This window comes from Corvus cornix, chromosome 1 (genome assembly GCF_000738735.6).
Source record: "Corvus cornix cornix isolate S_Up_H32 chromosome 1, ASM73873v5, whole genome shotgun sequence".
NCBI classification, from domain to species: Eukaryota; Metazoa; Chordata; class Aves; order Passeriformes; family Corvidae; genus Corvus; species Corvus cornix.
Genome location: NC_046332.1, coordinates 90,896,239 through 90,913,814, shown reverse-complemented (window position 1 = coordinate 90,913,814; position 17,576 = coordinate 90,896,239). Strand labels below are relative to the sequence as shown.

The window sequence follows — 17,576 nt, the reverse complement described above, 5'->3', positions numbered from 1 at the left end:
CTTGACCCACGATTTATTTTTCTGATCTTACCTTCTTTCCCCTGTCCTGCTGAGGAGGGGCGTGTCAGAGTGATTTGGTGGGCAACTGATGTTCAGTCAGGGCCATCCCACCATACTGGGACAAAATAGTGGGATTATTTTTGGCTGGCACTATACTTCAGAATTATACAATGGCATGGAAACTCACAGATGTCTGGGAAATAACAGCGCAGCTAAGCTTGATGCAACTAAGTTTCAAGAAAAACATACAACTAAGCTTCCTACTGATACCAAAAGTCTTAAAATATTTCTTCACAGAATTCCCCTAGTGTTCCAATGGCCTAGCTGGACAGGTACACTGGTGTTACCTATCCTTGTAGGGAGGAGATATAGACAGAGAAAAAAAGTACTGAGGAATGTTACCTTTCAGTTCTCCATCATTTCCCATTGAAATGTTGGTGTCAGGACTCTCACAGATTGTTGATGCTAAGCCCCTGAAGAGAGATGGAGTGCATGAAAGGCTGTGTGCCAGTAAGATGAGCAGCAGTAAGACCATTAATTTTAATTTGCCTTTAAGGTCTTGTGCATAGAAAAAAGACGATACTAATGCCTCAGCTGATGTTGCATTTGACATCATGTTTTCTGTAAGTGGAGTACTGTCAGTGTTGTGTGAACTTGCAATGGAAACCTGGATTCTGAACCCACTGTACCAGACACACTATGAAGCTAAAAGCAGTGATACTGATCCAAAATCTCAGAACGTGCACACCAATCCCAAATCTGCTTAAGCAGTACTGCAGACTCTCATTCTAGTTTCCACCAAGAGAAATATCTGTCTTAGATAAGGACCTTCAGAGAGACCTCAACAAGTTAGAGAGCTTGGCAATCACCAACCATAGGAAGTTTAACACTGCCAAGTGCTGGATTGTGCACTTGGGATCGGGCAACCCTGGATGTATGGACAGATTGGGGAATGCCATGCTGGAGAACAGCACTGAGGAAGGGGACCTGGGGGTCCTGGTTGGCAGAAAATTGAATACGAGTCAGCAGTGCCCTGGCAGCCAGGAGGGTCAACCCTGTCCTGGGGGGCATCAGGCACAGCATCGCCAGCCGGGCAAGGGAGGGGATTGTCCTGCTCTGCTCTGCACTGGGGCAGCCTCACCTCGAGTCCTGGGGGGCAGCTTTGGGTGCCACAACATAAAAAAGATACTGAACTATGACAGAGCGTCCACAGAAGGGCCACAAGGATGGTGAAGGGTCTAAAGAGGAAGCCTTATGAATAGTGGCTGAGGTCATTTGGTCTGTTCAGCCTGGAGAAGAAGAGACAGGGGAGACCTCATTGCAGTCTTCAATATCCTCACAGGGGCAAGAGGAGGGGCAGACACTGATCTCTTCACTCTCATGACCAGTGACAGAAATTGAGGAAATGGCATGAAGCTGAGTCAGGGGAGGTTTAGGTTGAATATCCACAAAAAGAGGGGTTGAACACTGGAACAGGCTCCTCAGGGATGTGGTCACAGCACCGAGCCTGTCTGAATTCAAGAAGCACTTGCACAATACTCTCGAGCACAGGGTGTGACTCTTGGGGTGTCCTGTGCAGGGCCAGGCATTGCTCTTGATGATCCTGATGGGTCCTTCCAACTCAACATATTCTATGATTCTATGATTCTTGACATGCAGCTTAAGTAATTGTCCTTAATATATGAAGGAAACTAGGCTTCATTTCTGGAACACGGGAAAAATATTTTCTTACAGGGGACAGAACCTGAGGAAGGACCTCAGATAGGTCTGGACTGCACAGAAACATTAGCATTCATTGCGTATTACAAAAAAAAAAAGGCACATGCAGTTACAGGGACTAGTACTGCAACATAATATTTATTTCACATCTGATTCACATTTTTCAGCCTGGACAACTGAAATTCAAATCTGTAAAAATACTTCAAAAAAAAAGAAAACTTAAAAAATTAAGTTATACAAAATAATATGCTGAAAAAACCTTCATTGGCGTTTTCTCCAATTTAATTTCTAATCACTTAATCACTAAAGGTATTATTTTTGAACAAGAGTATTGCAACACTCCTACAGAGCCAGAAAATCACTGCAGCAAGTTGACAGAATGCCTAGGATGGTATATATTACAGAAAAAATACAAGTCTAGACTTTGCCTCCTGTTGATTGGATACTGTCGTTTTGGGTAATATGACTTCATATTTTAGTATACGCCCACTATCTATGACTTCATATTTAAGGCTCCACATGAATACAGCTTTAAAACTGAGCATTAATTCCTGTTTTAACACAGAGAGTCCTCTGAATAGTCACTGTCACCTTTTATAGTTTGTCTTTTAATGACTTTTTAATAGGAAACTTCCAAAGGAATGAAAACACAATTTCCCATCAGCAATACTATTTCTCATTGTTAAAATTTCTCGCAAAACACTATGTATTGGAAAAGAGAAGAACATGACTAATTTGTGTATTGGCAATTTATTCTACCATAGAGGAAGGCTCTACATAAGGCTTTATATCCAGTTGCCAAGAAACAATGTTCAATTAAATGTCAATTTAATTAAACAGTACTCTTCCTTCCCTGATTTCACATACATAAAACTTCTCTGAGAAGCAAGAAAGCAAAATTTGAGTCTCACAATGCATCTTCATTATTCTTTGAACTGCAGGCACCTAGTGTATCAGCATAACTACTACTAGGTAACAGAAGATGTACTGTTACAGTCATTACCCAAAGAAATACCAGATACTGTCCATCTTGCTTAGGCTGTTACCTTTGTGCATTCAATTAATTCCTTCCCAATCACTTTCCCAATCACAGTTATGACTGTTAGGAAGAATACTTTAGTGTAAGACTGCACTAATTACCTGGTCAGAAAAAGACTGCAAAGAAGAATAGAACTTTAGTTAAATAGTTTTGCACTTAGGTTACTACAAAATAGCTTTAAAGGCTATACCATCCCAAGTCACACATGCTTTCTATTAGACTAGTACAGTGCATAATAACAAAATACTTCCAAAACAGTGAACATTTCTGTTCTTAAAGGCAGTGAGTGATTTTATCTTAAAAAAAAAAACAAAACCAACAGTCACAAGGTTTATTCAGCATGGCATTGGAATGCATCACTACCTTCATGCTCATCCAGGTGGTTATCAATTGATCCTTACCTGTATCGCCTGGAAATGCTGTGACAAATAAGATTATTAATGCTTTTCTAGGGCCAAAGCACAGTAAAATTCACCAAAACATAATCATCTTGGCACAGCAAAATTCAGCAGAACATAACCATGTCTTCTAGAAATACCATTTCCAAACACTAGAAACTGAAAAATGATTTGGGATAAGCTGTTCATTCAAACTAGGAAAAGAATTAAAATAAAACCTATTTTTTATCTCCACCTTCTGGCAGGTTTTCATGATTTGGCTTCCCTGGCTCAGCCTGACTTCAAATAAAAATATCAGCAAGGTAATAGAGTGGAATAAACTGAAAAGCCAAACCAAAAATAGATACATAAAATTCACAGCAAGAAATAAGAAAGTAACCATGGCAAAATATAAAACATAGTAGCTGAGAGGGAGAAGAAAACACAAGATGACTCAGAAAAAGACAATTCAGAAATACATTTTGTCTCTAATGAATGTACATGATACAAAGAATTGCTAATAGTACATTAGACTATTTATACAGTTTTTACACTGTATTTTTTATACTGTTTTTACATTGTTTTTATGCTTTCCTCACCTGTTTTCATCATGATTTTTTAATTTTTTTTTTTTGCAATTACCCAAATTTACCAGATTCCATGGTCATCTCAAGTAATCCCTCAAGAGCACTGGAAAGCAGACCTCTACTGGATACTTTTAGGTGACTTAATACGACAGGCACACATTGGTATTCCAAAAATAATGCCTTTCCTTCATCTGTCTTCAAGTCTATGCGAAGGGAATCAAAGGCCTGAGCCAGGTAATCCACTGAAAAATATCAGAATACAGGCAATAAAACTTCTATAATCATTGTTTCATGAAACAATGTGAACAATTATCTGACAGTTACCATGGCAGATATACACTTAAAAGTTAAACAGCTGAAAATATTAAATTTACTTTTTATTTTAAAACATCCTCTGTCTATTTTTATTACTTAATTTATTGTGAGTGGAGAAAAAGACTATCTACAATTCATGTATTAAGAAAAATATACTTACAGGTGTAATATCCTGCAAATATTTTGTTAGAGAGGAAAGAAAATACTAACTTGCATAGATTGAGACAATGTTGGTTTCAACATCTGGGAAACCTCTATTAAGGGAGACAATGGCTGATTTGTCTGAGTGAGAGCAACTACTTTCATGAGAGCAAATACTCCCATTCCTTCTATAAAAAGCTGTAGTTTCAGTATAAACATTTTATATTCTCATCCATTGTGAGAAATTATACGAAGGATGTAGATTAAGTGAACCAGTCTATTTTCTTAATTTCCTGCTGTCAAATCTTCCTCAGTATCTTGGAATTGCATTGATTATCTGGAGCACAGAAAATAAAGTAGAAGGAAACAATTTATCCTACTGCATAAGTTTAACTACGGTGCCATCTGCTGGATACCGACATTTGGAAGGAAAGAGGACATATGTTCAAACCAGATCTGCCACTTTATCACCGGATCATTAGTGCCATGTGGTCAGAGTGATCAAAATTCATACATGGTGATATCTGACATATGTTTAACAACAGATCATATTTCCTGTGTTACAGAAGCCAGCAGTAAAAAGCAACCATGAGAAGCTAAACTGATTCATTCTAATCAAGTGTTCATCTGCTTAGGGTAAATCAGTCTCTGCAATGACTAGTTTTTGTATTGCAATTCTCCTTGAATTTTTTTATCAAACATTCCTAGAATATGAGTCTCAATTTGAGACTAATTATCATGCTTCACCAAAATATGTTGACTGAAATAGTTCCCTCCAACAGCTGGAACATTGTGTTAGTTCATGAATGATGTCAGGATAGTCTTCCAGCATGTTTCAATCCCGTGTTTACTGTAAATACTCACAATATAAATACTGCACAGATCATTAAGAACAAAAACATAGTAATCTGCTTAAACATCTAATCCAGAAGCACAGCTTCTGTGAAAAAGAACTCTATTCATTATTTATGCATTTAAAATCTTTGGCATTCCTGTTTCATGTCAATCAGCGTGCCACAGATTGTAGCAATTTTGTGACATGGATCTCTGCTGCTACGAAAAACCCCAAAATTTAACATATTTCATGCAAGAGACTAAAAAAATCAGATGCCAAAGCAGGCATCTGATTTTGACGTTTTGGCATGGTTTTTCAGGAGTACCTAGAAAATTAATATCTCTGTAACCTGTATCAATCTCTTTGTGTTATTGACAAAAGAAACATGTTACTTGTAAAGATATTTTAAAATACAAACCATTCTGAGAAAAAATGGTAGCAAAAATAGAATAATGGAATAATTTAGGTTGGAATTTAGTCCAACCTTCCTGTCGAAAGCAGGACCATCTCTGAGGTTAGGTTAGATTGCTTGGTTGTAACCCCACTAAAAAATTACTTGCTATGAAAATGATCTGTGCTTTTAAAATGTCTTTGAAAAGGGAAAAATAAGTGGTTAGTACCACAAAGAGCTGGAAAAGGGTTATAGAGATGTTTGTTCTTACGCTACCCTTGTAAAACTTATTCTTGCAGAAAATCCCAGTTATGCAGAACCACAGCACTGCTATGTTGCTGCAGGTAAGGAACAATCACATTTTACACCTGTTCTTAATGGTATAGAATTACTTTTCTGCCTGACTTCCATATAAAGGATCTGCAACATCTGATTCCCTGTTTCCCTTGAAGAAAGATAAGACTTCAAAACTGAAGGTAGCAGTTAACAAATCATCTGAGAGAAGAGTTATTTTACCCTTCGAGTTATATTTTCCACACTTTTTCTCACACTGTCCAGACACAATCTGATTCGTGCAATCTCACAGTGTCTACTTTGAAACCTTTATCTTCTCCCCCCTCTTCAGAAATGCTGACTTGTCTGACAAGTCATCACATTAAAAGAAATAAATTGCAACGTAAAATGAATAATGGCAAGATTCATACTTGTATATTTTGCTTCCCAATACCCAAGTAAAACCACTTTTCACTAATAAAGCATAATAGACTCTACAGTATCATTAGATTGTTTTTAGTCCAGGCACATGACTGAAATAGAGAAACTAATATAAAAAATGTTGACTTACCTTGTGTCACTGTTTTAAGCACAATCAAAGTTGACAGAAACCTCAGAGGCATACAGGAACTCTTAAAGAAAGCTGCTGACTTTGATTTACTCTCTGTAGACTGTTCAGAAGAACTGTCTGGGTTTCCCTTACTCACTATGCCTTTGAAAATGTCTTCTCCAAGTCTCCTCATGGTTGATCTCATTGTTGCATGCTGCTTCAAAAGTGCATATAGTTAGTGTAAACATTAAAACATAACATCCATATGTTCTCCATGCAATTAAATATTAAGCAGCGAATGGTGTGATCATGTATTGGAATATGATCAGTGTAAGAGATACTGATTTGTGTTCCAAAAGCAGTTGAACAACATTATCACAGTGCCTTCACACTTCAGCAAGAGACTAACCAGTGAGAGTCCTGCATATGCTGGCATTATTTAAGTTCTGGTTCCAGAAAAAGCTCAGTTTCAGTCAACTCAATTTTGTAAGCTTGACTGAAGTTATATCCTTTAAAAGCATTTACAGAATCAAGGTCTAAATATGAAGCTTAAGAACACTGTACAGGTAACATCGACTAGACATTTCATCATGAGCTATACAGAAATATCACCACAGAATCGAACTCCACATAATTCTTGTCTAAAATAAAGTTACTTAATAGAACTAAACTCAACATCTTACAATTGCATTGAATTTAAACTCAGGACATTACAAAGTTTCTAGCTTTTGATTTAGCAAATGAACATTGACAGCACAATGCTGAGTCTTTACAGCATGACTACTGTATTTTTCTTTATTATACTGCTAAATATTTTCTTATGGCAGTCTAGTCAAAAAGAGCAAGGAATGTCTCATGGTTAGACACCAAGCAGTGAACAGAAAAATCAAACTTCTTCACTGTTTTGCCACTCACTTCCATCAATTTCAACAAATCTCACTCATAAAGTACACAATAAAATAACTGCCTTTTCTAGTGCAAGTTTTGCAAACACATATGCAAAAATACAGTTTCTTACGTGCTTAGACATCATAACAGAGATCAGATATGGAGGTAAACTACATTTAGATACACAACGCAAAATTTAAATTTAACTTGAAGAAGAATTTGTTTTTCATTTGCCATCTCTGGTAAAGACTATGAATCTATGCTTTACAAAGACAGCAGTTTCTTTTCTATATGCTACCTGAAAACATACATTTTTCATATGTATTTAAAATGCAAAATCCATTAATATCTTCTGTGAATTGTTCTTAAAAAAAATGCTGCATGAGGACTACTTGTTTTACCTGTATATCAGTGTGTAACTGTCTTATAGACCAGTAAATAAATTTAATCACAGGCATGTGCAGTTTAGGATTCACATATGGCATCCACTGGAGTTGCTCAGCAGCTATAGGCAACAGCTGCAAAAATACACAAAAATAGAATTACATGCAGTATATGAACTATTCTATATACTAACTGTAACTGAAAAACAAACAAACCTTTCTCTTAGAGTTTATCAGATAACATATGCAAATACTCTCTGAGCAGATGCAGTACAGGTAACAGAATTATATGCATACACAGGTTTTAAATTGTACAGGTTTACGTCCAGAGTGGAGATACATTTGAGCTCAATCTCAGTAAATCCAATCACAGTGGCTACTAATCTTTTATATAATGAAGAAATACAACAAAGTGAATTTTCTGAACACCTCGCTGATTTCTACATCTTGGTATCACAAGAAAGAAAACAATAGAGGTGTTGAAAGTACAGCATAGCATCACATTTTATTGGTGATAAATTGAAATTTTAATATCTAAACAGGCATAAAAACATTTTAAATTGGACCTGTTCATCTCCTTAAAACAACAACTTAAAACCAAGTATCACACATAAAACACAAGGCAAACTATCACCTCACAGAAGTGACTCGAAATAAAATGCTGAAACTCTCATGTTGAGACAGGACACCACACTTTTTATTAAAAATTATCTGTATGCTTTACAAATGACAAATTATCTATTGTATCTCACATTTGGAATGAATATTGACTTACTAACAATTATTTTAATTACATGTTGACCTGTTATACTCTCAGAATCATTTAAACCACCCAGAAATCTGAAAACATATTAACACAAGCAAGCAACCCAAACCCCTTTACCTTTATACACTTTTCCTGAGTATAGGGTTTTTTTGCGCTCCAAGTAACCATAGGTTTATGACTGTCCTCTCTCTCTTCTTGTGTTTCTATTTTGCTAAGATGCTGGTCTGAGATCCAATCCATAAGACAAGTTAAGAGCTCATAAACTTGTGAATTCAATGGTAGCTGTAATATATCCACAATATCAGATATTTCAGCTTTCAATTTAATGCTTTTTCTAAGCTAAAATAGTAACAGACTGAAATACATGAGAGTACATTAGCTATGAAATATTGTGCATAATAGAAGGAATGAAAATTTTACGCCCGATAAAATCTGAGAGGTGAGTTACTGTGGTGTGAGCCTGTGGAAAATGTATTCAAGGAGACCGTGATCTTGAACAGGCCATGTGTGCTCTGCTGGGCCTTGTACCTAGGGTTTGAGAAGCCTGTACAGTACTAATGTAACTGTAACTCACAATATCTCTGGGAAAGGTAACCTCTGTGTGGATCAAAGGTTGGAAGGTGGCAGTCCTGAGTGGGAGAGCACCGTACATCAAGGAGTCAGAGATCCACAGCACAGTTTACTTGAGTAGGTGCAGTCTGTGCAGTGTTGCACTGATCAGTCAATGGCACAGTTTATCCTGTGCTTGGCTGCAGGATAAACTCGGGCAGCTCCCACTTGGCACTGCTGATGCCGCCTGGCCTTGGCCTTGTCTAAAAGGGAAACAAGGTCTTCTCCCATGAACGTCCTTCATGAATAGAGTTGTTTTCTTGCAAGAAAATTATATCATAGCTTGAGTGGCCAAAAAGCAGGGGCTTCCCTCAACGGACAGGCTCTGCTCAGCATGCCATGGGAAAAGTCCACCAGGGCTCCATCTGATGCCGTGCAAACACAAGGTTCCCAGCATCTAAAGGAACACAAGATTTACTCACTCTCTATACTCCTCCTCTTACTCTGTCTTACTAAAATAGCCATTTAATTGAGCCATTTGTTGTCAGGCCTTTCTTACAAAGACCCAGAAGAAACCCTGAAGCATTCCTTCTCTCTCACACCTCACTCCCCAGTGCAAAACAGACACCTTTTGTGATGGTTTCTGGGTGTGAAAAACATATACCCGTAATTTATTTTGTACTTGGACAAACGGTAATAAAACAGCTTGGAAAAAGATTTCACATACAGAATCACTACATTTTATAATTCCTGACAAATGAATTACAGGAGAGAGCAAGTCTTTAATGTCCTCCACATGGGGAAGTTCATATTTCAATGCACTAGACCTACTTTATTTCATTTCATGAAATCCACTATTGTTAAATTTAACTGGGTAGCTAGTATTGTTTAATAAAAAAGAACAAAGACTTCATGAAACTGTCATCTTGGCTCTACTACACTGCAGTGAAATACTCTACAAAAGAAATCCAGAGATACCTGAAGACAGGCTGCACAAACAATTTCCTAAAGACCTCAGAAGTTTTCTTCTATTTACCTTCAGATAACTCTTTCCTTCTTCACTCAGAACTGTAACTACTGATACTATTTGTATTTCATGTGCAACCAAAGTATGCTAAAACCTATATAAAGAGAATTTTTTGGCTATATATAGACAGCACAGTTTTAAGGCATCCATTGTAGATCAATTAGATAGGGTGGTGTGAATATCTTTCTCATTTCACAGTTTACCTCTAGCTGGAAAAAAAAAGTGTAACCAGCTGGGAGATGTTGGCAGAGTAATACCATAAATGGAACAACATGGAGACAGAAAGAATTTCATTAAGTGATGTAAGATTTTTTAAGGAAAAAAGTTGATTGTTTAGGAACTATGAATGAACACTGCATTTAATCTCTGCCCTTCACTAATGATTATTTCTCAAAAAAATAATAATAGTATATCACTTTTGGTTTAGAAGATTAAGGTTCTTTATTGGATACTTCTGAAAGACTACTTTTTACCTGGTGTTATTCATAAGGACAGTGCTGCACTGTAGCAGTAACCAGAATAAGTCTAAGTAATTGTTCTGACACAGCAAAAGAAACCTGTGACAGTGGATGCAGGTTATAATTATAATTGGCAGATGAAAGATGACATGATAGGAGGAGAGAAAATTGCCATATAAAGAAAAATATACACATGTACATACACATAAGCAATATGAAATCCAAGACATATTTTTAGCAGCAAACTTAATTCTTTGTCAAGTGTGGCTTTTCCCCCAATATAATCTGTTTCTTTTCTTAGCGTAACTCAAAATACAATTGGAAGCTACATTTAGCAATTTTTAGTAGATGCACAGAGAACATTACACTGCCTAATGGCTTTTGAATGAAAAGATTCAAGACTTCTGCTTAATTCTTACCGTAGCCGTTTTTGATGTTGCCATCACTTTTTCCTGTTTCACAGGTTTGCTTTGTTTCATCACTTGACATAAATCATTAGATTTCCGTACCATTGAAAATTCATGCTTCCTCTACAACAAAATGTAACAATGAATTATATTTCACTGGTTACCTATAAAAGAAGGCACATGTAAGAACAAACCTTACTTGTAGGTTCTCTAAACGAGCTTGTACTTTTCGTGCTTGACCTTCCAACTTCTTGTTCAAATCAGTTACATCACTCAACTGAAAGAATCAGAAAATATTAAACTATCTGTAAATTCAAAACTCACTTCATTACTTAAATATCACACTGAAGTAACTTGATGTTGTTGAGCAGCTAAGTTATTTAAGTTCAAGTTTTTTCTTATTAGCATGTAAAGTGATAGAAACAAAATCATCATCCACCTCCCTCAACAAATGACAGGATCATAGACTGGTTGAGACTCGAGAGCACCTCTGGAAGACATCTCGTCCAACCCCCCAGAGCTCAAGTTGGGCCACAAGGAACTGGCTGCTATGTCCAGACAGCTTTTGAACAGTTCCAAGGTGTGAGACTCTTATCACCTCTGTGGGCAACCTGTTCCAGGATCAATAAGACAGCAACCTTTCAGAGTGCAGGGGAAGAATAAGCACTACAATGACACTCTAGATATATAGGCATTTCACATTTCATTACTTTTCAAGATGAAGTGACATAAAAATGAGCACAAATTCAAGAATATTATAATGGTCTTGTTAATGGGGAAGATGGTTACTGACCATGCTAAAAAACCAGTTTGCTCGGTGAGAAAAGATCAGGAAAACTGTAATCTCCATTTAAATAAAAAAAATGCTCTATCCATACAGCAATAAGCAGCATGATCATCACAGAAGCCCTCAGCTTGCACAGAAATGAAATGATTTTATAGTGAGAGGAAATAACAAGACAGATGGGTTGCATCAGAACCGTCAACATTCTAAGAGTTAGGTCTGACTTTCTGCAAGGGAAAGAATAAGGTTCTGCTGTAGATTTTTATTGTACTCAGATTATCAGAACTTTATTAGTTCAATGAATAAACAATACTAGAATAATTTAGATAACAATTTGTGTATCACCATTTTAGGTCAGATTTAACAGTCAAGTGAGACAAATTCCTACTCTATGCATTACTATGAAACACCGTTCTAGTTTGAGAATTGAGAAAATACTGCCTTCATTAACATTTGCAAAAACAACTGAAAATACTGATCAAAATGAAGATAGAAATAAAGATTCTACTTTTTATTTAATAGAATCCGCACAGCAATTTGGCATAGCAAATCTGCACAGGGTGGATTCGATTATGTCATAAAACACTTTCTCTCCATCAATTCTCAATGGATTTTCCCTTCCTAACAATTAGCTGTTGCTACTGAGGCAGTGGAATAAATCCTACTTCTTTTTTATACTGTAACAAGTCAGAAAGGCTAAATTTCAAGTACTAGAAGCAGGTGAGAAAAGTACTTTCAGTCATTCATACAATTCTTGTCTTAGAGAAACAAAAGGTCAGCAGTTTTGCAAACAAAAGCTGCTCAAATATTTAAAATTGCTGACTGTAACTTGTAGAATTATTTATAACAGGAAATAATTTTACCTGTTTTCTTAAAGAGTCATTCACTTCCTTCAAGCTGTCAAATGATGACTTCAGCCTCCTATTTTCTTTAGTTATTTCTTTCAAGGCTTCTGTCAGCTGCTTAACTTCTGCCTCATGTTGCTATAGAAATACCAAATTTAAAAACATGATTTAAGAGAGACTATTCTAGAAACAGTAAGTTCCACTTACGTGTTAAAAGAATCAGACAAACTTTCAAATTCATGTTCTTCACGTCCAAATTCGCACGTTCAGTCAACAGCGAGAAAAACAAGATCCGTACTGCCTATCAAGACAGATCTGCACAGAAACTGAGAGCAACATGCACAGCCTACAGCTCCTATTGCTGCCCTACTCTACCCAGCCCAACTATATATATGTATATTTCTCAAACAATTGAGATGGGGGATGCGTTTGTGAACTAAAATCAATGACAAAGTTCTTACTTACAGCTCACTCTTCCAAATATTTACAAAAACTGTGACTGTGTTTTGAGGTTTCAACTCATGTTTTGGGCTTTGCTTACTCTGAATCACACAGAGTGAGAAACTAATCCTATGCCTTGTAGAGACTGGGGCTCAGGTTTATAACACAAACATATGAATTGTTAAATACAACCTGCATATTCATTGCCATTCGTCTCTTACCCCTGAAATTTGTTTTATATTTAATCTTCTCTAGACCTTAGATGTAAGTACCTCAGATTTGATAAAACAGAAAAGTTTTATTTTACTGAAAATATTTCAGCTTCCATTTCTCCCCTTCCATGAATTCACTCTTGTTTACTCATGCACCTACTCTTTCTTCCTACGCCCCCAAAGTTAGGTTGGTTTTCCTCAATTTCTTGAGTCTTTGGTTGCTAGTACGCTCTGCAATAGGTGTTATGTCATAAGATCTCAATGTGTCTTAAAGCATTCCCAAGGAAATCCACTGCAACTACAGCTAATGCAAAGATACTCATTAACTTACACACAATTACAGATAGACCACATTTTTTTCTCTAATACTGGTCACATAGCTTTCACTATTTTACAAACAAGTTACCTCATTTTTCTAACTTGTAACTGTAAAATGTACTACACATCAGACAATTAAATGCACCATTTTGAAACAGAAGTCATACAAAAACTCTAGCAACATTGTTCAGTACTTTTTATTTAAATCTTTCCTTCGGGGATTTCAAGCACTTCAAAGAAATAAGCAGGATTTCCAGCAAACGTGATGGCTTAAGATAACTACAAACAAGTTAAAGGGCATATAGAGCAATATCTATCATTAAATACATTATCCCACCTCTTTTATAACTCCAAATTTTGTGTGAACTTCTTCCTCAACACCTCTTATTTTAGCCAAAGCTGCTTCATGTTTAAAAAGCAATGCTTCTTGTTCTGTTAGAGAACGCTCTCGTTTCTGCAGTTGCAGAGCATATTCCTGCTGTGCTGAACTTTCTCTCTGCATCAAGAAAAAAAGTTAAACTACTTAAAAAACCCATGTGAAGTTTTCCCAAATTATGCTGAATTTAAAATTTTGTCCCAGAGATATACTTAGCTCTTTGTGAAATTATAGTTACACAAGACCTTACTAATACAAAGTATCCTGATGGCCACCTCTGCTCAGTTTCCTCCCACATTAACCCAAAAGATTTCCATGTGCATTGGAATGGCTCAGCCTCCCAAAATATAAAACTCAACTCCACACAGTTGCTCTAGAAAATCAAACTTTGGCTTTTGCTTCCAAAAGATCTGGATAATGGTATTAACTGTAAGACAGAACAGTGTCTGATGTGACTGTCTATGCTGAACACTAGATTAATAATACTGTTTCTTCAACTAGTGAGAAGCATCCCTGAAAAAGCAGGGAAGAAAAAAGAGATAAAAAATTATTTTTATCTCATATGTTGCAAAAGACAGCCACAGCAGGGAATCCAGCAGAAGCTTAGGGAACTATTATAGAGTAAAACCATACAGGAGGCTCTTCTGTTAGTAGCCTAAACCTCCTGGAGATGAATTGGTGGGATGAATAGAGGGATTTTTGCAGGAGGCCATGATGGCAACTGCTTTGGAATGCCTAGAGTCAGGAGAAGAATTTCAGATATTCTCAGCAGAAGCAATGGTTGTGGGTGCTTCCCTCTATGCCCAGTGTGTCACAAGACAAGTCTTGGATATAGAAACACTGTGTTCAAACTCCCTCAAGCTGAATCTGCCCACCTACTCATCTACCCACAACTCAAGTCAAAGCATCATTACTGAATCACTGAATTACTCTAGGGAAGAGGCAGATGAAGACTGATTCAGTATATAGGTAAATGTGATTAGCATAAAGTAATAGTAATATGTAATAGTTTTAATATATAAGTAAGTTTTACTATATAAGTAATTTCAGATTTCTTTCTCAAAAGTGAGAATCTTCATAGCATTATTCAACAAAAATTTTAAGGTGATTGCATTTCCTACCTGGAGCTTCTGATGTATGACAAATAATTCATCATAAATTTGACTGATGTAAGGTGGTATTAAACCTTGCCTATTGCATGCCTGAGCACCAGTTCCACGCACAATTTTCTTTAACAAACCATTGCTAATAATTTGGTCCCTGTTTTCTTGAGTATTTGCAGACAAATGAGCTGGTAAAGTGGGGCCTGTGGACATGGAAAAAAAATGCATTTTACATTAAAAAATCAGTCCTAGCTAAATATTGATATGATTGTTGTACAAAACCAGAGAAAATGTGTTCTAGGAATTCGGAGTTATACAGCAAGATGTATCAAAATGTGAAAGTAATCTAAAGAATTACAGAGATGTGATCAAAGTTCTTGTTCCATGATTTATTCAAACTGATCAAGAATCAACAGTCTTATAAGTAAAACTATACCTCCACTGCAATATAGAAATCCCAGAGGTATCTGTATGGAATATATGCACAGACTGAATCATGTCACCAAAATCTCCTATTATTTTTGTAAGGGCTTCAGACAAGTGATTTGCTGCTGATTAGACCTTAGGGTGACACCCAATTAAACAGAACAAGACTTATGAAACTACTGGACACCACATGAGAAAATAACATTAGTATTGCTTCAAGTATGTCTGAACGTCCTAAAATAATTCTAAAGAAAGTACTCATACTAATGTGAAAAGTTAAATCCCCACATTAAAATACATTTTAGATGATTAGTGTATTTCTGAATTGAAATACATTTACTAGGGAGTTTTTAAGTTACATGTTATATTTCACAGAGAATTGTAAGAATGTATAAAATTAAATATTTATTACCTGTTTTTGTGTATATAGCTGTATTTTGAATTGCATCAGTTTCAGAGCAAATAATGCCTTTTTCTTCTACTTCTAGACCACTTGAATCACAAAAAGAATCTTGCTCATCATCAAAACTAAAAGCACAGAAGAGCAGTAACTTTAAATTACTCAATTCCTTTCTAACATGATATATAACAGAGCACTGAAAGAAGTCTGCATAAAAAGGCAAACATTGCATAATGTAAGACTTTGATATTTTAGTGATAACAAATAGCAGAGTTAAATCATTTGAATGAAAGGCATTATTACTCACAAGCCTCAACCACAGCAATTACATGTTGCTGACTTAAAAGTTGTTACAATAACCAGGCTTTTCATGCTGCAAGCACATGTAAGCAACAGGTAAAACCAACACTCTTCTCTCACCACAAACCACCAAATCCCTGGAGAATAAGAAATACAACCCCCCCTTTTTAAATTATATTTTTCCTGTTTGGTGTAAAATAGCCCTTAAAAGAGATTTCTTGGCTGTTAGAATTGAATTATCTCTAAATAAACGTAAATCTGTTTATCAGTCTGGGCTATTTACTTTTCTCCTAGTTCATTTTTTTATCACCTAGTTCAGTTTATGTCATTCTTGTATCCCCTTAGCAATTCCAACATACATAGATTAGAAGTAGAAAGTGAAACAATATTCCTCATAAAAATCAGCATCTTCATTATCTCATAAATTGGCCACAAACAATTCTTTACTTAACAAGAAAACAAGAAACTTAAAACAAGTTTTGCACAGTCCAAATACATTGTTTACTCATGGTTAATCTGGATTATGAGAGAAAATAAATAATAAAGGAGAACTAAAAATACCTACCAATCCCTGTCTTTCAAGCTTTTTTGGAAATCACTAGATCTGATGCAGTTCTCTCTTCCAGTTTCAGTAAATTCTGACTCTAAAGAACAATTTGATAAAGAAATAGCTGCATTTTTCAGTGAGCTGTCAGTGTCACCTGAAATACATAAAGTTGCAAAAATTTTATTTTGCATTTGAGAAGTTGACATTAAGATATCAACAGGGACTTAGCAGAAGTGCTTTCCATGTAGTCATGTAGGTTTAAGAACCAAAACCACCACTGATGCAGCCTGATGAATTATAAAATTAATTATAAAAACTTAAACCACAGTAATAATTATTTAGATTTCACACCAGATTTGTCTTTCTGAAATTTTAGGGCTTGTCTGCACATAGAAATTTTTCTGTAACTGAAGTCTGATAAATACATTGTTTTAGCCTGCTGTCCCCATGCACCAGTTTCAGAAAGAGCCCAAATACATTCTAAATATTAAACATTTATTTATCTTTAAATTACAGCCAAATACATGCATCATGAGGTGGACTGCTACCAACTAATTCAAGCAGGACTTAAACACAAACAGGCTGTGAACCATTGCTCCAAAACATCCTTTGTGCTCTTTACTTGTTAACATTCCCAGGCTGGCTCCCAGGTATCACACCCCCCTGATCAAGATTACCTACCTATTTCAAATGACAAAGTACAAAACCACTTTAAAAAAATTTAGGAACAATACAGCTTTAGTATATATTTCTGCTGCAAAAGATATTAAAGCACCATTGCTTGCTATTACCTTTGTAAACAAGGGAGCTTCTGCTTTTATATTTGGTATGCAATGCTCCTGAGAGGCAATCCTACAAGAAAGCACAAAACCACAGCACTCTAGTCAGACTTTTCAGGGAAAAAGCGTGTTACAACTTACTAGTTTAACAGTTACAACCTTGTGACAGAATTCTTACTACGAATGGCTGGCTTTGAAAAGGGAAGTGGTTTTTTTTAATACATAAATGTAAATGATCCTCCTATTAATATAAAGAGGCAAATCTATTCCCTACAGTCTAATTAGGAAATACTCATAGTGTTATATGTTAGAATATTTGAGAAACTATAAAGCACTATGC

General features: G+C 36.0%; 1 protein-coding gene across 1 annotated transcript in view; it reads right to left on the bottom strand.

Annotated features, from left to right (window-relative positions):
• Positions 1–17,576, bottom strand: part of CCDC138 (coiled-coil domain containing 138) — a 35,484-nt gene that overhangs the window by 15,507 nt on the left and 2,401 nt on the right. The window contains exons 3-14 of the mRNA XM_039555683.1: positions 17,249–17,309; positions 16,476–16,611; positions 15,623–15,738; positions 14,803–14,987; positions 13,643–13,801; positions 12,353–12,472; positions 10,905–10,982; positions 10,718–10,828; positions 8,382–8,546; positions 7,517–7,633; positions 6,249–6,444; positions 3,788–3,964 (exon numbers count right to left, since the gene is read on the bottom strand). Of these exons, the coding sequence (XP_039411617.1) occupies positions 3,788–3,964; positions 6,249–6,444; positions 7,517–7,633; positions 8,382–8,546; positions 10,718–10,828; positions 10,905–10,982; positions 12,353–12,472; positions 13,643–13,801; positions 14,803–14,987; positions 15,623–15,738; positions 16,476–16,611; positions 17,249–17,309 (1,621 nt within the window). The remainder of the gene's footprint in view (positions 1–3,787; positions 3,965–6,248; positions 6,445–7,516; positions 7,634–8,381; positions 8,547–10,717; positions 10,829–10,904; positions 10,983–12,352; positions 12,473–13,642; positions 13,802–14,802; positions 14,988–15,622; positions 15,739–16,475; positions 16,612–17,248; positions 17,310–17,576) is intronic.